Consider the following 19453-nt stretch of genomic DNA (forward strand, 5'->3'; position numbering starts at 1 on the left):
TACATTCATTTGCTTTGAGGATCATACTTTTTAATTTGTGTCTAATTCTTATTTTTATTCATATTAATGAAGCACATAATTAAGAGTATGTCACACCAATTTTCATCCAAATATCCAAATCAACACGAGAGCTCAGGTGTTGCTGTTTAAAGTGGTGCATTTAAGTCCCAACTAAATCATTTCTTCTTAACATTATGTCTGGTTTAGTGGGCGACTGTGACTGAGTTGGTGTGGCAGTCGTCTATGAACGCTTGGAGGGCTAAAATGCAGCTGCCTGTCCACAAAGAATTTATTAAGTATGAAATATGATTATGATGATTATTATTAACATTATTTGAACATCTTAAGCTCCGGCTGTCTTCGCTGGAGGACATAACTTTAAAGAGCTCCACAGTGTAGTCACACAACACACCCTTGTGTATTGGATTGTGTGTATTTTGGAAGAAAACGAATTCAGTTCAATTTTACAAAACAATAATTAGCAGTGTTGTGATCTTACTATGTAACCAAGGACCCAACAAATGCACTTTGAACAAGCACAAAGTGAGGATCAACGGTCCCATATATCTAATTAAGAGTCTCACTAACTAAGTCACTAACCGACTGATCCACAGTTTGATCTGAAGTAACATTAGTCTGTCCTTAGTGGAAAAAAAAGACACTTCACTGTAAACCTTTTGGAAGAGGAGCCCCTACATTAGATGGTTTTTGGGTCATGACTGCAACAACTTTTTTTGCTCGGGGACCCACTGACACATTAATCCACTTCTGACCCTCATTTAGGAATGTGCACAGCATGAGCACATCATGAACTCTAACTTAGTAAATCAGCGTGAAACTTAAATCAATTTAAAGGAAGTCATGACATACAATGAGTTTGCATTTCAACAGCTCCATCTCCATGAAAAATGAACACACCTGAGATCATGTGCTGACGAAAGCCAAGCGATCGTAGCTCTTTAAAAAAAAAAAAAGTGTGTGTGTGTGTTGGTGAACCTTGATTTGAGATTGTTGTATTAAACTAAGGTTTGATCTTGATGCAGGACTCCTACATCAAAACCCAAAGACACACAGTAAAAAGTGGGACATGTGGGGCCCATCCGGGGGTTGTGGGCCCCTGGGCAGTTGCCTACTTTTCCTGGCAGCCTTGGATGGTGTGAATTTATCCTTTTGAAGTCTGTCACACCAAGATGTAGCGAAGCAAGCTTTTATTCACCGAGATGTTAACTTTCAGGTTTAAAGACAAATTAAAGGATGTGAAAATATCATTTGGATCAACACAGCGTGTCTTTTCTGGACAGACACAATATCACACGTTTACCACAGTGCTGCTACACTGATCTGGGGTGAGTTATCAAAATAAGATGCTATTAAATGAAATCAATTCACTACTGGTGCACTGAGAATACACATCAGTGAGACACCGTCCAACAAGTCCTCCTCCTGCCACTCGGGCCTCCAGTCACCGAGCATCCGTGCGCTGTAGCCAGCTGCTCTGCGGTCAGCGTGGCTCCACCTGCGCCACCGCGGATCTCCGAGCAGGAACATCCGACGGAGGAGCTGAGCAAAGCGAGGCCCGCCATTTCCCGTCTGTAGTGGTCGTTTTGTTTCACGGCGCTTTAAAGCCGAGCATCAGCATCAGCGGCAGGAGGAGGAGGAGGAGGAGGAGGAGGAGGAGGAGCGGCAGCAGCGGCGGAGGCTGGAGAGGAGAGGAGAGGAGAGGAGACGCAGGGATCCGGTGTGCCACAGCGGGATGAGAGCGAGACCGACACCCGGGTCGGATGAGTCAGCAAGAGGAAAATGCAATCAGTGCACCAGTGAAATGTGAATGAATGTGGACGGAAAGAAGCGGCGCAGGAAGAAAGTCAACAACATCTGAGTGATTGTTGTTGTTGTTGTTGTCCGATTCCTCCGCTCTTGATTCCGCCCTCCCCCGGTCCGCGGCGGCCGTAGCCGAGTTCAGATTCCCATTTCCATCGAAGTGGGGAACAAGGGGGGGGCCTGGCAAGGTTGCGGAGGAGGTGGTGGAGGTTTTCTTTTTGCTTTTTCCCTGAAGCTCGCATCCCGACCCAGAGACCCAGAGACCCAGAGGCGGACGAGGCGCGACGCTGCGTGTTTAAAAAGCCTTTTGTTGCAGCGAGCGAGCGAAGATGTCGGGGCAGAGCATTACGGACCGGATCACCGCAGCCCAGCACAGCGTGACGGGCTCCGCCGTGTCCAAAACAGTGTGCAAGGCCACCACGCACGAAATAATGGGCCCCAAAAAGAAACACTTGGACTGTGAGTATGTTTGAACGGCACATTTTTTTGGGGGGGGGTTCAAGTTAAATCTCCTCTCTCGGAGACATGGCGGTGGTGGCGCTGCCAGGCCTCAAAGCCTCAGGACGGGCTACATGCTAGTGCTGCTCCGAGTCAGGGAGATTAGACCGAGGACAGGCCTCGTTCACACCGCTGTACACATTTAAGATGATGTTACAGACGCAGCAGCCTTTATTAACGCTTATTAATCACGTACTAGGAACATTTGGGCCTCAGTTTCAGTCAAACTAGCTTGTTCAATCAGCTCTCGCCTTCGCCCACTGACTTCTAGCTGGAAGTGCTAGCTAACATAGCAGCACTATGCTAAATATTAATGTAACCAACAGAAACGCCTTAAAGCAGCATGAGAAAGCCAGGGGGGCCTGAATCCACGTTTACAGGAATGGCTCACACCTTTCACCACTTTCCTACCCACTGAAGATGCACCTGCAGCAGGACAAGTGTCTGTTTCAGCACAGGCCACATCCTGCAGGGAAGTGATTGAGTAAGGTGATACCTGCTGTCTGTGTAAGGTGGGGACATGATGCTGGAGACACTAGGAGGTGAAACCTTCAGAGCACAAAAAAAAAAAAAAATCTCAGTTTGTGGTTCTCAGGGCATGAAACCGGCCGCATCTGAACCATGACGTGTGCGGAAGAGCTGAAATTCTTCTTGTCTGATGCACTGGTACAGAGGAGTCTGGATGCAGTGGTAGATTTTCTGCATATTGATCTGCACTTGCAGATGTATGCATGGTGGATGTGATCAAAGTGGCCCTGTATCATCATCAGAATAGTTCCTCAGCAGTCCAGGAATAAAAGGTGTACCCTGTAGCTTCAGGCCCCACACTCATGTCTGTCATGGCACTGAAATGAAATCTAGTAACAATCGAGTTTCCTAACTAATAATATTGGATAGATGCAGTGAGTGTTTTTGGTGCTCCAAGGTGAGATGAGTAGAAGTTTGGTACCTTGTTGGTCCATCGCCCACGTGGTGCAGACAAGCAGTATTTGTGCAGATAATATTGTTTAGTGTTGAAACATAAGGGCAGCTGGGTGGTTGGAGTGACAGAGACAAGGCAAACAGCAGCAAGTTTGTTTCTGCAAGTTTTAATGAATTCATTTAGTCAATTTAATGTTGTCACAGAATTATCTCTGCGTCCCATTCTGACACAATAGAAGCAATTATGACCGTGTAACTCCACATATTGTACTTTTACGTGCTATTTGGGGATGACTGCATGTCTTTTTATTGGAAAGGTAATATAAGTGAAGGGAGACCGATGGAGAACGTCCAGGGTCGTGTTCATAAAAATATTGTTTTATTACAGAAGCTATTTTGCATGTACCCAAAAAAAAAAGAAGCCAAATATCAGTGGAAGTATATCATATTGTAAGCAGCCATAAAAAGAAAGTTTCTAAAATTGGCAAAAGTTTGAATACCATTAGGAACTGTTGTTTTAAATATGAAGTAAATGCGACCACTGATTTGACCAAACACTCAACGATACTTAATAGTTTTTATAACCTAATACTACACAGCGTTTGATACCAACTTGATCCTATTTCAGTATAGTAGTCACATTATTACTCAATATTTTATTGTATATCAACATTAAAGTCATGTTTAGATTGACACCATGAAGTTATTTTAAAATAATTTAATTTGATAGTTAAAAGTTAATTACATTTACTTTTGTATGTTATGATGTAATGTTATTGGAACTTATAACATTTTTATTGACACCCTGAACTGAGTAACTGTGACTTGAACATGCAGCGCAGCTCTAATATTTTCCATTTAGTAGGTAAAAGATACATTTTATAACAGTTCAGCAACATCACAACTGTCATCAAATTCATTTGTGTCTCGTGATGAATTCAGTAACAAATCATTCAATGTCAAGTACTTTGAATATTTAGCAGGCTGCTGGTAACACAGCAGTGCTGTCAGCTCATCGTACTCCCCCATATTCCTCCTCCTCCTCCTCCTCCTCCTTTCTGCTCAGCTCCTCTTCGTCATCTTCTTCTCTGGGCAGTTTAGCCGCCCATGCTAACTGCTGCTGCTTCGTCTCTGGAAGGTTATCCTGTCCTACTTAGAGTCCCCCGCCTTTGAAAAAGTCAAATATAGGACAGAAAGTGAGGCCTGATTACCCCGTCAGTCTGATCACTGCTGCGAATGCTGGGGTCAGTAGCACTGATGAGCTTGTGCTGCCTCAACTAACAACGTTCAACCAGTGCATGAATGTAGGGTGGACATATGAACAGAGGAAGTGGGACAGTACACGCGTGGTGAGCGGCTCTTAATGCCCTGCTCTTTACGTCTGTTACAGGACTGTTCAGTGGCCATTAACAATTAAAATGAACAGAATCAGTGTCTACTCCTGCTGGGATTCTTGATTACATTGGCATTACAAGATGATGATTTTACTGTTCATTATGCAGATTGTATGTAGAAGACATCCTCGACATCTCTTAACACACCGCTGTCTCATTTCTATCTGTGGTCGACCATGTCGTTTCAAGTTTATAGTTCCATTTGAAAAATGGAAGATGTTATCGATCGTCTTATTCAGCATTTTTAAATTTAACTAACTTAATTTGAACTACTCCAGGATTAGATACCTGGATGCTAATCATAACGTAATGAGATAAGAGATGAATTTATTATTTATTAAAATGTGTTTTTTGTAAATACCAACAATCCAAAACACATACATGATATATATGGCATAGAAACCATTGTCACCAAAACGTTGAGCTGGGCTTCAAGCTTTTGGATTTAATGACGCTGGTTACAGGTTCCCAATCTGAACAAACTACACATACTGAACATGACCCGCTGTGGGTGACGTAAGCATCAGAGTCAGACCAGAGACTGCTTTTGGCTCAGTTGTGCAAGAAAGACTTGGAGCATCTGTGGTCACTTTGGTTCTCCATCGCAGGCAGCAGCAGGTGTTCGTCTGCTCACAAACTCGACATGGGGCCTGTGACAATACATTCCCAGCACAAAGGATTATCTGTGACTAACTTCATCCTTGTTGAGCTGTGGCACTTAATCAGAAAGCGGCACACTGTGACACTCACCGACTCTCGGTTCAGACATCAAGGCAGCGTACAGACAGTATTGTGTTATTAGTGCAGTGTAATATCACAGTATTTTTGACTCATCAGCTCCATGTCTAGGAGGAGATTTTGCTTGTGACTGTTTGATGTGAATCATGTTAATCATTTGCCAGGTGTTCCATCTGCAGACTTGGTTTAATGATCCAATAAATCTAAAGATATTCAGTAACACTATCACAGGCAGTCAAATAATCCTCTAAATATCGACATTGGAAGACTTGAAGAACGTTCTGCTCAGAACATGACTTGTACTGTTGCAGAAGAGCTCCACTGTTAAATGAGATGATCTCCTCAACATTTGTCTTTGTCTTTCAGATTTAATCCACTGCACCAATGAGATGAACGTGAACATCCCCCAGCTGGCTGACTCACTGTTTGAGAGGACCACCAACACCAGCTGGGTGGTTGTGTTTAAGTCGCTCATCACCACACACCACCTCATGGTTTATGGCAACGAGGTGAGACAGCAGCAGACACGACGCTCACATGATCTTTTCAGCAAAGTGGTTACACAGTAATTGAACCTTCTAAAGAGTTTGATAACGTCACAGGAGATGATTTGAGATTGAATGTGCTGTTAATTACTAACATAAATTTGTGTTAATCTATTTATGCAGCGTTTTGTCCAGTACCTGGCATCAAGGAATACACTATTCAACCTCAGTAATTTTTTGGACAAAAGTGGGTTACAAGGTAACAGTTTGATTGTTGACTCTTCTGTAAGTCGATCTGAATTTGTGGGCCATTAAAAAAGGTATTACAGTTGGTAGAAATGAAAGTAAACTTTCTTTTTTCCCCTAGGTTACGACATGTCTACATTTATCAGGAGGTATAGTCGATACCTGAATGAGAAAGCAGTGTCTTACAGACAGGTTGCCTTTGACTTTACGAAAGTTAAACGCGGGTAAGGGATTAAAGCATCTGTATTATTTATCTGTATTCTACAATATGAAGGTAAATGAAAAAGAAAGGAGCCACAACAAGCAGGTACTTTGCTTCATAAACCTGTTCTCTCGTAAACCTGGATTTTTATCATTACTCAGAAAAATGGCAGAAATTAATGTTGATCACCATTCAGAACAATACAAAACATTTGTCCAAAATCTATTGATATTGTGTTTACAATGATTTTTTTTTACTATGAACAAATCAGCAAGTTCTTACATTATGAGAAACCACAAACCTTTGCATTGTTTCAAAATTGATAAGCAAAATAACATGTGAATGTAATAATAATTTACGAATTGTTTCAGCTCTCTTGGTATCAGATTTAAGTTGATATATTTGTGAAATGAAATCCCAGACCTGTCGTTGCAAATGTCGGGCTGCACGGTCAGGCTGTCAGGTTGTGATTCTTAATGATTTTAGCTATACAGTCTGTGGATCTGGCATATTGTAGTTGTCTGGGATGTGGTGCCATTGAGCGTTGCGCACTTCTCGTGAGAGGTCTCCAGGATGGGATTCCACAGTTACATACTGGACAGTAGTGCAGTAGCAGACGATGAGGGAGCTTGATGGCAGAAGTCAAGATGGCATTGAAATTATTTTGAAGCTTCAATTTAATAATTTGAATGTAGAAATTTGTAGAGCATTGATAATGGAAATGTTTGTTATCATGTTCTAATATTTATACTGTTTGCTTCGTCTTCTTCCCGCTCTCCACTGTGCTCTGACCTGATCTCTGTGTCTACTCAGAGTGGACGGTGTTATGAGGACCATGAATACAGAGAAGCTGCTCAAGACCATCCCCATTATTCAGAACCAGATGGACGCCCTCCTCGATTTCAATGTGAGTATAAGGTGAAGCCTCCCGTAGCTCTGCAGCTCGAGCGTGGAGATTGCACCGAGGCTGCCGCAAACAAAGTCAGATGCATTATCACAGAGTGATAGAGAGACACTTACACAGGCTCTGTTTTTTGTGTCAACAAATCGCTGTGAAGAAGCTGCAAGATAAATGTCCTGGCTGATTGCTTTCCCTCAGGTCAATGCCAATGAACTGACTAATGGAGTCATCAATGCAGCCTTTATGCTTCTCTTCAAAGACTCCATCAGGCTCTTTGCTGCTTATAATGAAGGCATTATCAACCTGCTTGGTAAGACCTTCAAGAAACACTTTAGCTTTAAAAATCTTTTTTTACTTTAGGCTAATTTAGTCCTCACAATTTGTAGTTGTCAAGTTGAAATGGATTAAATCCGATTATTTTTTCACACAGAGAAATACTTTGACATGAAGAAGACTCAGTGTAAAGAAGGTCTGGATATTTACAAGAAGTTTCTCACCCGAATGACCCGAATATCCGAGTTCCTCAAAGTAGCAGAGGTAAATGCCACTAAATGTTTCTCATCTTTTGACAGTTCCACAGTTAGCTCGTGTCTTTATGCTGCAGAGACAAGATTGTAACTTGCTTTCCTTTCCCCTTAACAGCAGGTGGGCATTGATCGAGGAGACATTCCAGACCTTTCACAGGTAAGCAAAGCAACCTGATCCAAGACTTCCACTCTTAATAAAAACTCTCGCTTGAGTTTTGTTAAATAGCCCCAAACGACTAACACCAAATATCAGAGGAGATACTAATAGAGGCACTAAACTCGTAGATGGTCACAAACTCCAACCATGGATCGAAAACCTCCGTAAGAAAGCTTCTGTGCTATGTCAGTGCCCCGCTGAAACTTTTGTCACCACTATGCGATACTAGAGCGTTATACATGCTTTTAACTACGTCTTTGCATGCTTATCATGGCTACCTTGCGTATCCTGTGCACCTTTGGAGCGCTTGTTGTTCACATCTGAGTTAGTATGTGAAGCAGATGTGGAAACCTGCAAAAATGAATGGAAAAGATCTGATACACGGAGGCGGCTATGGAGCATTTATCAAATAAAATCAGTTTGATCGTTAGGATCAGCTTGAGACGTGTCTTCCTCTAACTGCTCTTTTCCCATTTCTGTCCTTATCCAACTAGAGTATAGTCCACTCAACACAGACGCTGTTCAAAATAAAAGCACACTGCATGGTTTCCTTCGCAAGCGCATGTTTGGCCGAGGAGGCGCTCTTCTTCCTGTTTCTCGTTTCTTCTTCTTCTCCTCCTTCTTACCTTCTTCTTCTTCTCCTCCTTCTTTCTACAGTAAATAAAGGTGTAACGTCCACACTAAGTGTTTTTAGATAACCCCTTGAGTTGCAATCCACTGATGCACAGTGACAGTTAGATGTTTCCTAATTAAGAGTAAGCTGCACACACTATCGTGCTGTGCTGATGGGTCCAATTTTTACATACATACTTTACCCCAGAGAACTGCGTTCCCCTCTGACTGTCATCACCTTTATATTCTGTATTTTCCCCTTTATCTTTCCACTTTAGTTCACAGTTTGTGTAAGTACTATCATTTCACTCTTCTTCTGTGTCCGTGACATGTCTCAGTGTTGTCTTTTTGCATGCTTCTGCTCTGCTCTGTCTCCTACATCGTGGTGAAAAACAGTTGAAGGAAAAAAAATTTGCTGTGGTAAAATTCTCTTCACTTTGGTCTCAGTCTTGAGGTGTAAAACCAATGTAGCTCATCTACTCCAAAGTGGCTGCCCCATTGTGCTTAGACACGGCCAATTCAACAACGGCCAGGTTGTTGAAAGTGCCGTGGTGCAGTACTTCATCCCACACAGATGTTACTCTCATCCAAAGCAGCTTTTGGGCTGAAATGCAGCCATCGATCAGTGGTGGGTAACTAATAGTTTGAAGCTGATATTTCACATTTGTGGAGCAAAATTGAACCTCGTAGTCAAATGTGTAAATTGGCTGCCTACAAACACTTGGGATTAAACTGTGTGGTGTATTTCCTGGTGTGTAGTGTACTTTGCTCATATCTTGGTTGCCCACCACTGTTCTTTTGGTCTTGATATCCATACAGAGTACAGTTTGTGTGTCTCAGGTGCCAGCTGACTGTGTGTTCTCTGTCACGACAGGCTCCCAGTAGCCTCCTCGAAGCTCTGGAGCAGCACTTGGCTTCTTTAGAGGGCAAGAAGGTCAAAGACTCCACCGCAGCCAGCAGGTATGCTGATCCTCCCAGCTATGGTATTTCTGAGTTACTTTCATCTTTTCCTCACATCTCGGAGTCTTCCTGTGTCTCAGCTTTATCTGTTTCTGTTTTTCCCGCAGGGCCAGTACTCTGTCAAATGCAGTCTCGTCGCTGGCCAGCACGGGGATGTCTTTCACTAAGGTGGATGAGCGGGAGAAGCAGGCAGCTCTCGAAGAGGAACAGGCTCGACTCAAAGCTCTGAAGGTTTGTTTGCTGTTTTGCATTAAACATATACTGTATGATTAGTTGTCTCCGTTGCCTGTATTCTTAAACTGAACTTCTGTACTTCCTCAGGAACAAAGGCTCAAAGAGCTCTCCAAGAGGCCCTCCTTTGCCACCACTGATACATCGCCTATCTCCACCACCGGGGGCACTATCAGCACAGCACCAGCCATCGACCTGTTCTCCACACCCAGCTGCTCAAATGGGTACAGCTTGAGTATACAGCATATCTCCTGTTATATTTTGGAAAGAAAGAATTTTCCTATGAGGCTTCTTCTATTTCATGTTTTTGTTTAACTGGTTGTTTTAGTCCCTTGAAGTCCAGTTTCCCCATTTATTTTCATTTACAGTAAGCAGCTTATAGATATTAGTCTATGGCAGCATTTTGTCACCACACTATTTTGTATAGAAGGAACACATCGTATGTTTTAGCTTGTATTGTGACAGCAGTCGAAGCAGCCAATATTTTGTACACATGTTTCTTGGCAACAGCTCAACAGCTATGCTTGAGTTGAAATCATGCTGTAAATGACTATTCACCTGCCACTGTTTTGAATGCAACAGCAGTATAATAGTGTTATGATGGAAACGTACAGTAGCAGCATCGGTGTCTAAAAAGGACTGGTAAAAGTTTCAACTACAATTAGTCAGTAAATAATGGCTCATTAGAAAATAATGACTTAAATAATGTTATTTTCTGCTTTTGTTTGGCTTTATGATGTTAAACTGAGCATGTTTGGATTATGGATTGATAACAAAAACATGCAATTTAAAGAAATTTGATCAGACAGGTGTTTCTCTTATTTTTGCAATTTGTTAATTGTATTCAAATTTTAAAATTAAAGGGCAACATCGCTGATTTTTTTGCTTACTACAGTTCTAGTTTAGGGAGTACTTCTAAAGGAATGGTGTTAAACGTCCCTCCACTTTTTCTACTGCTAAATAGCTTGTAGTGTTGATGATGCTCCAGAGGACATCATCTGAACCTCTGAACTGAGAAACTTCCCAGTCATGTCATCAGGAGGTGTTGATATTTTAATGTAGGGAAGGAAGAGGAAAGGTTTAAGAGCATTCATATACGTGCACTCCCCTAATTCAAAGCATACTGTAGGAAGCAATTTGAAAAACGGTGAATTTGCCCAATATGTGGGCTTGACCAACATGGGAGTGTCTTCCTGTGTCTGTTTTGAGTTGTAGGGCTGCAGTTAACAGTGTTATCATCCGTTAACCAGACAATCTTTTTCTCACTTACTGTGATGCTTTTTTTTTCTTCTGTCTGCAGCGCAGTGAAGATGGAGAGTGACCTGTTTGACCTGCAATCAACTTTCCAGCCCTCCATAAAATCAGGCTCAGCGGGGCTTCCAGTGGCAACAGCGTGGGCAGGTAAAGAGCTGCCTCTTCAAACCCCTCCCCATCCAACATGTGTGTTTTCTGGACTTGTTCTGCATGCTCTTCTTCTCTTGTTGTTGTCTTGACTCTGACGCCCACGTCTTCCTGTCTCCCTCTGTTCTCTGTCTCTCTTTTTTTTCTGTCTGCCTAGATCCTTTCACCTCTGCTGAAGCTGGAGATGATTCCATGCCAAACCTTAACCCTTTCCTCTCAAAACTTGTTGTCGATGCCACTCACTTACCTGTCATGTCGTCAGACGGTGTTAGCTTTTCCTCTAGGACATCTGGTCATGAAGTGTTTGGTGGTAACGACTCATTTTGTTTCTCCTCCAAAAGTTGCCTTTGTATCTCTGTGGTCACTTACTGGCATGATTAGCCTGCATGTCTATCGGACTGCTGTCATTTCAGTGTTGATTGTCTCTCTGTGCTCTGTCTAAATTCTCTTCTGTCCGTCTTTAAAATACACCACATTGCAGTTCATGCCAAGCTCAAGTTCTAAAGTTCTACATTTAGTGGAAACAAACCTTGTTTCCTTTAACGTATTAGGTAGGACCGTCTCCATGGCCCACTGCAAAGGCCGTACACACATTTGCTTTTAGATTCATCCTCTCTTTTAATGAACAGTTTTGTGTTGTATTGTAGTACAAACGTACCATAGAGCTTTAAGTTGAAACCTGTTCTTCTTTTACCAACACTATGTTTGATTCTCCAGATCGTTACAATCCCTTTATTGACACAAACTCATCAGTTTCAGCCAATTACAAACGCACAGTGCGGATAGAACACTCCATCTCAGGTACTATGATGGCTCACCATCTCCGCCTATGTTTCCTGAACCCTGGCAAACATAGGATCCCATTCCATATAGACAGGGCCCTTATTTGAACATTTATGGTACAAACATGGACTTTAACTAATATTATAGGAAATATTTTAGAGAAATATGTGTACTCGCCTTTTGAGAGTTAGATAAGAAGCGCAACATCACTCTTATGTCTGTGCAGTAAATTTACAGCTACAACCAGCAGCTGGTTACATTCGTAGTTACACTAGTAGAAGACTTGTATGTTATGTGACCTGCATCATCAGAGGTAGTCCCAGTAATGCTTTGGAAAAAGATCAGTCCAAAATTTCTATAACAAACATAATGTCACAGCTCGACAGAAGAGGCGAATCGAGAGGTTAGCCGAGACAAGTTCGTAATAACAGCAGGACACATATAATATCCTGGTCTAAATAGAAAAGGAACTGCTATAGAATATAGTTTAGTAGCTATAGTATGCTGATTTGTAAACCAAGAAACTTGAATACAGTAGATTTTTTCATGAATCAGTAAGGGTGCAACACCAGGCTCTTTGTTGTATTATTATTTTTGATGGCATTTCCTATCAAATGAGATGCTATGCTAATAACTGCAGCTAATATGCAGATTTGATTAGCTTTGAAGAAACCCAGGCTAACTGTTTCTCATTTTCCGTTCTGTGTGCTAAGCTAACTAACTGCTGGGTGCCGCTACATACGCTAAATATTGTACACAAATAACAGTTGGATTTCTAATTTAATGGTCAGCAAGAAACCAAACAAATGTATTTCTCAAACTGTGACACCGTTCCTTTGATTCGTCACTCCGTGTTAGGCTGTGCGATATGACCAAAGCCTCAGATCCTGACATAGGTCATTTCTAATGCAAAATAAATAGTTCCATCCTCAAGATTTTTTTACCACAGGGTTTGTTTTGGGTCTTTGACTGTACTGTTTGTGGCTCCCACGCTAGACTCTCTCTGTACCGTTTGACATGATTCTCACTCAGGCTTTTCACACTCAAACCAAGTCCATGCGAGTCGTCCCAGTTTTAGGTACAAGCTCCCAGTTTTGCCTTGGTGGGTCAAAATCTGTTTGCTCTGCTGTGTGGAAGAATGCAAAGCCTTTACGCTGAAATGAACAATATAATATATATAAATGATATATAATAATATGAGAGGAGAGGTGTGTTTCTGTCGTCACACAATATATTTTGTCATATCGCACAGCCTAACTGTGGGTTTCTCTAGTACTGTTCTGCACTGATGTATCCTTCATCAGCCTTTAGATTTTACTTAAAACACCTAAAGTTAAACTACTTTGAGATGTTTATACATACACCTTCTTCCTGCCTCTGATGCTGTCTGTTCTTACCCACCTATCTCATTCTCATTCTTCTTCTCTTATCTTCTTTGTCTTCCTCTTCCTGCTTCCTGTGGCGTGTCAGACTCCTTCTGTGGTCCAGCGTCCGTTGCCCAGCATCTCCCACACCAGGCTCCCTTCCCCACTGAGCCCTCTACTGTAGCAGGTCTATTCAGAGGTAGAGTACTGAAGCACACTGAGCAGTAGCTCAGTGCTAGTTTTCTATTCTGTACAGAAGGTTGTTTATTCAGTTCGTAGTTCAACTGCTCATTGATATATGAACTCTACTTTTCCTAAGCAGTGCTCAGCTTTTAAGCATAATTTCACATATTGTAAGTCTGTGTCCAACTGTCTCATTTGTCAACTTTTATGAAGGATACTCAACGCCCCAGGCCCCTCTGCAGCAGTCAGCGGGGGCACTCCAGGTGGACTTTGAGTCAGTTTTTGGAACCAAAGCCACAGGCAGCAACAGCCTCAACTCTGATGGTGAGGAATTCATATTTCCATATAAAGGAAAAGTTTGTGAACTCTTTAGGGTTTTCTCTATTTCTTCATGAATATTATGTAAAATAGGATCAAAACAAGTCCTAAAACTAGACAAAGGAAATGCAATTAAACAAGTAGGACTAACATATTACACCTATAAATGTATTAATTGTAATAAGTTTATTCTTAAAATCATATATTAACAACTGCAAAGCCTTAGTGCAGGTTAACACAGATACATTATCCAGTCTTTTTCTGGATAATGCCTGTTATTGGAAAAAAAGCATGGTAATGTATTTCAGCATTTTCAGATGTTATTACACAGACATTGTACTGTTCAAACATGGAGATAATAAAACAGCTGCACACTTTTTTCTACACGGAAAATCAATTCATCAGGAATCAGTAAGGTAATCAACAAAGGATAAGCAGGATTGATAAAGGCATTGCTATAAATACACTCCACCCTAAGAGTAGTCAACCAGTAAAGCTCACATCAAGAGCAGGATGTGTAATAGTCCAGGAGGTCTGTCATATAGGTCTGATTTTCTGGGCATGTTTTCCTGCCTCAGCACAGCTTTAAATCATTGATGAAGCTTTGAATTCTGAGTTTAAACAAGCACGCGGGGAAATGTCAAGGTATCCCTTCACAGGCTGTTATACCAAAGAATGGCTGAAAGGAGAAATGTTTTGGAAAGGGAATGTTGCTGGACGTAAAGCAGTAGAGTGAAAGACAGTTTGTACAAGGAAGCCAGCCAACATCCCTGAGCTGAAGTAGTTCTGTGAAGAGGAACGGGCTAAAATCCTTCCAAGCTGATGTGCAGGAACAGTTACTGCTAATGATTCAAACTTACTGCTGCAAAAAAAAGGGGTCACAGCAGTTACTGAGAGCATGAACTCACATACTTTAGCCCCACACACACACATATTTAATATTGGATATACTTTTCACAAGCGATTAATTAATATTGGGATGTGTCTGTTTAGTTTCCTTTTGTCTAGTTTAAGGACTTGCTCTGTTTCAACCACCACTGTAAGCGGGCATGCTGTACCTCTGTTTTTGCTAAGGCAGACATGCTTAACTGCAGTGTGCAAAAGCTGCATCAAAGGCCAGTCCTGCACGAAGCCTTCCTCTTTTTTTGGCACAAAACGAAATCAAACAAATGTCACTCGACTAAAACAAGGAGTCGTGCAGAAAACAAGAAAAAGAGAAAAGGCGACATCTCAAAGGTCTTCTTAGGACGCTTCAGTGATTCTGCAAAGGTGATTTAATGGGTCATGTCCAGTGATGGCTGACTGCAGAAGAACCAGAGAAGTTTTTATAGCAGTGATATAATAAGTATGTGATTTGTTTCTTAGAGCTGTATGTGGACAAACACCTGCAGCACTTGCAAGTTTTCCAGAGTCACTAGTTCACATACATGAAGAACACACACTGTTGTCTGCTGCTACCACACGCTGTCTTTCATCAGCACATTTAGATCTTTGATTATCAAAATCATTTTCTCTTGTTGTGTGTCTTGTCAGATGTTAGCGGGGGCATCCTGAAGCCCACTCTTGCCGGCTCCAACATGCCATCCAGTCAGCAGCCGGAGAAGCTGGTGTCAGACGACCTTGACTCCTCCCTGGCCAACCTTGTAGGCAGTGAGTATGATGCTGTGTCTCCACTGCACCAGATAGAGCACACATTCTTCAAGAAAAGGCACAGAGTGACATGTAACACCTGCTTTTTGAATATTCTCTCAGATCTCGGCATCGGAAACGGCACGATGAAGAAGTAAGTGATGCATCATCCCTCTGTGTATTTCGGCGGTGCAGAAACAGCAGCAGCTTTGTGCTTTCAGGGCAGTTACAAGCTGCTGCTGACGTTAACTGTCTTAATCTACAGTGACATCCACTGGAGCCAGCCGGGGGAGAAGAGGATGACTGGTGGCACCAACTGGCAGCCGAAGGCGGCGCCGACCACGACCTGGAACCCCGTCTCCATGGTGACACATACAGACTTTCACTGCATCGCTCATGATTTCTGCTTCTGCTGTATTCCTGTGTTGTTCTACTGGCAAATATCTGGTTTTCATTGGTATAAAATGCATAATTACTGTTGTTTCTCAGGAGATTTGAGTGTATCAGTTCTTATTGTTATATTAATGTCTCTTTTCAGCCAACATCGGTCATGGCCTTCCCTGCCACCACACCGACAGGCATGATGGGATTCGGCATGGTCAGTATTATGGCAAATATACTGTGCATAAGGTAGGATTTTAGCTAAAACAGTGGATCACCACCCAGGCCAGGTGGGAAACTGCCCAGACGCCCCCTGATCACCAGGGACTTCAGGTTTACCTTAGATCACTTGGATTTTGATTATTTGTAGAGGGCTCTAAGCTCAAAGTGTTTAAAGATCTAAAGTATTTGATTTATTCTTAATCCAAGATCCACTTCATAGTTTTCCTGAACTTTATTCTTAAAGTATTTACTCTTGATTGTGTTCATATTCCTAAATCATGGGGGTCCAACAGGCAGCGTTTTGCCTCAGCCCCCCTTGATAGGTTAATCCAGTCAAAATGCCTTTTGTGTCATTTACCTGCTTCTTATCACTTAGAGAATTGAGTAAAAGCACTAAAACTGGGTCAAGTGAGCTGTTGTTTTGCTTTTATGGACATTCTCTAAAGTTTGGTAATGAAGGCCAGAGAATTCTCAGTAGGTTTTCTGCTCATAAATAATTCACCACAAGATTGTTTGTATCTTTTTCTAAACTAAATTTTCTACATTTCTTGTTTCTTAACTACCTTACTACATTTATTCAGCAAACCTTTAGTTGAATAACAACACAAAATATTTGAATGATGCCACACAGTTTCTTTTTTAACCCAGTTAAAAAAATATCAACATGAATTATTTAGTCAGCAGTGTTGTAAATCTGTAAAGTAAATGATTGAACTAGTGTTCTACTACACTAATTTGTCTGATCTCTGCAGCCTCCACAAATGAGCTCGATGGGGATGATGAATCCGCCCACTATGATGTACAACCAGCCTGTGATGAGGCCACCCAACCCCTTTGGTCCTGTGTCTAGTGCTCAGGTGGGTGCGCGGCAGTCAGACAGCAGCACACAGTATCTACATGTTCAGTTATCAAGGTGTATTCATTGTGCTGTGATGTGGATCATAGTGTGTGAGCTGTGTTGTCAGTGTAAATACTGTGAAGATGATGATGATGATGATGACAGTTTTAATAATGAACCCTTCACTCTCTTGAGCTGAAAGGGACAAAACTGTGAATCATCTCCCTCATTTTAACTCCCTGTCTTTCTCCGGTGTCTCCTTTTTATTAACCCCTCTGTCATACAGCTTCTCCACTAATCTCAGTCCTTCAGACTCTGACTATAACTTCTCCTCTGCTCCTTCCACTTGCTGTATTTCTTCCTCAAATAGCCCTCCGCAGCCTCTAGTCCTTCCAGCCAGAGTCCTCTCCGAGCCCCTGGACAGGATCCATTTGCACACCTCTCTCTCAAGGATTTCTTGTAGAGCGTCTCTTTAGGTACTGCATGCACCTGCATGCCCACTGCTGACACCCTTTGTTTGATCTTTGCTTCTCATCTGATTATCACATTTTTCTCATTTATTCTGCTTGTTTGTTTGTTTGTTTTTTTGCTTGTTCGAATGCATTCACTGCTCCCTTTGAGTGGCCTATTTCATTCTGACCCTCTGTTCAATACATTTTGATCAAGCCTGTTTTCTCTCAACCTTGTAGCCATTTTTGAATTGAACTCACAGTTCATCAAGCTCTGTTCATCTCAAGAGCACAAATACAGTTCACACTTACAGTGGCAGGTTTTCCATTGAAATTTCCATCAAAAGAAAATTGGTCTTAAAATGCACTTGATCACTCAGTGATGTCAAACTAAGGAAGAACTTACTAACTAAAAGGTTAACCACCTTATTAGCAGGTGATCTGCTTCAGTTTACTGTGGGTTAATAGATATGTTTGGATGTGCCAGTGTTTTGTTTTTTTACTGCCTACAATAGTTAAAAAGTAAAGTGACTGTCTTTATAACAATCTGACTACACTGCTGCCCTGCTAGTTATGGTTGCTAAGCTGTCTCTGGGCCCTGCTGTTGTCAGTTGACGTAACATTTCTTTCAATCCATTCGCATCTTGGCCTTTCTCTAACATCGTCTGTTTTCCTTCGTGCAGATGCAGTTCATGTAATTTGAAGGAGAAGCGTCTCTCGGAAGATTAAGCACTTAGCAGCAAAGCTTTGTCCTCGTTGCAGTCCAACTCCTCGGAGAAACATTCACACAACCCCAAATGCAGACATGTTGAGACCACAGCGGCGCAGCGGCTGTCAGAAACCATGGTAACCATGTCCATACGACGTTTGGCGATTAGCTCACACCCATTATTCTGTAACTTGTCCGAGACGTCGAGTGATGCTGCTGTCTAACCCCCCCTTTAAGAGGATTCCTTATCTGTTTTACAGTGTAATCTGTAACGATAGTTTTGGGTGCTGAGAAACTTCGATGTTATGTATTTGGAAACACTGTGGTTGGATGGAAAGACTGTGTTCAGCGGGGAGGGGGCGGAAGAAAAAAAGAGAGAGCCATCCTTCCCTTTCTTGATCCGACCATCAGTCATCCATTCCCCACAGTTATTTAACTGTCACTAAGTAGTGATGCTAATGACGTTTACACCTGCTTAGTTTCTGTCTTTTTTACCGTGTTTACAGTAGACATTCCTTGTGTGTTGTTTGTATTTATTTATGATTATTGGTTTAAGATTGGGGGGGGGGATAATGTAAAATCTACAGTACAGTGAACACCTGTGGGAGTGCTTCAGCATTAAACAAGAATCTCAGACTATCATTGAGAGGTAGACTTAAAAAAAATAGCTATTATATAAATTACACCTATTAAGCGGAATGATAGAGCACTAAATATTCTGAGTTTTGTGGTAAGAAAAACATTTCTTTTCTACTAGATGAAAGACTTCACAATCTCCCTGTCCAACAACAGGGGCTAGTGTATGAGTCAGTTACCAGTATATAGTCGATTCTGTGCCTAGGGTTTTTTGCAATGGTTTCCTGTCTAGTCAAAAAAAAAACACTTCATCCACGAATCTGAAGCGTTGCACTGGGTGGTGGGCTCCATTTGCTTTAAGCTTGGCATGCCATTGACTCACTGATCATATTCAAGGCTGCCTTTACTCTGAATGTGAAAGAGTTGTCTTCATGTTGCACACATCTTTCCACACTGCAGTTTCTCGGTGGGGTGAGGGACACGGAGGGGCGAGGGGTGGGGGGGGATGAGTGGACTTGCTGGTTAGCTAGTTGCTACACTAACGGGGAGAACGGCTCACAGATTTGATGTAAATTAATTGTATAAAATGATCCAGAGGGTCGAGGAGGGGGGCGGGCGAGCGGAGGAGCACTGTTGATCGGTGCTCCGTGTGTACATACAAACCGACTGTTCTTCGAGTGCAAAGGTGAAAGATGTATGAAATATGAAAGCAATTCAATCAAATTTGACTCTACCTAAGTTTGATTCAGGATATTCTCTGCGTTTGTCTCCGCAGATATTTTCTTTATGTAATTAGAACGTGTAGCAGACAACGACTGAAGTCTTTTCTTTCTTTTACAAATAAAGAGCAGCTTCCACAAACTGTGCCTCGTTTCTTTTGTTGGTTTGAGTTTTTATGACTTAAGGT

The 19453-nt window shown here is 42.0% G+C and overlaps 1 protein-coding gene across 6 annotated transcripts; it reads left to right on the top strand.

Moving 5' to 3' along the window:
* The first annotated feature begins 1493 nt into the window (after positions 1–1493).
* Positions 1494–19401, top strand: picalmb (phosphatidylinositol binding clathrin assembly protein b). Of its 6 annotated transcripts, XM_026370641.1 has the most exons (23): positions 1494–2280; positions 5739–5881; positions 6041–6116; positions 6225–6327; positions 7119–7212; positions 7405–7516; positions 7637–7743; positions 7849–7890; positions 9377–9462; positions 9570–9693; positions 9784–9917; positions 10994–11094; positions 11252–11404; positions 11812–11895; positions 13348–13440; positions 13638–13748; positions 15276–15392; positions 15495–15525; positions 15637–15736; positions 15910–15969; positions 16727–16831; positions 17183–17288; positions 17945–19401. In XM_026370641.1, the coding sequence occupies exons 1-22, from the start codon at positions 2151–2153 to the stop codon at positions 17273–17275; spliced, it is 2199 nt and encodes a 732-aa protein (XP_026226426.1). In that variant the 5' UTR covers positions 1494–2150; the 3' UTR covers positions 17276–17288; positions 17945–19401. The 6 variants fall into 6 exon arrangements, with proteins under 6 accessions (XP_026226426.1, XP_026226384.1, XP_026226401.1 ...); XM_026370599.1 differs by lacking the exon at positions 11812–11895 and having other exon boundaries at positions 1498–2280; XM_026370616.1 differs by lacking the exons at positions 11812–11895; positions 17945–19401 and having other exon boundaries at positions 1501–2280; positions 17099–17198.
* Positions 19402–19453: the final 52 nt, after the last annotated feature.

Source organism: Anabas testudineus, chromosome 13, assembly GCF_900324465.2.
Source record: "Anabas testudineus chromosome 13, fAnaTes1.2, whole genome shotgun sequence".
Taxonomy (NCBI): domain Eukaryota; kingdom Metazoa; phylum Chordata; class Actinopteri; order Anabantiformes; family Anabantidae; genus Anabas; species Anabas testudineus.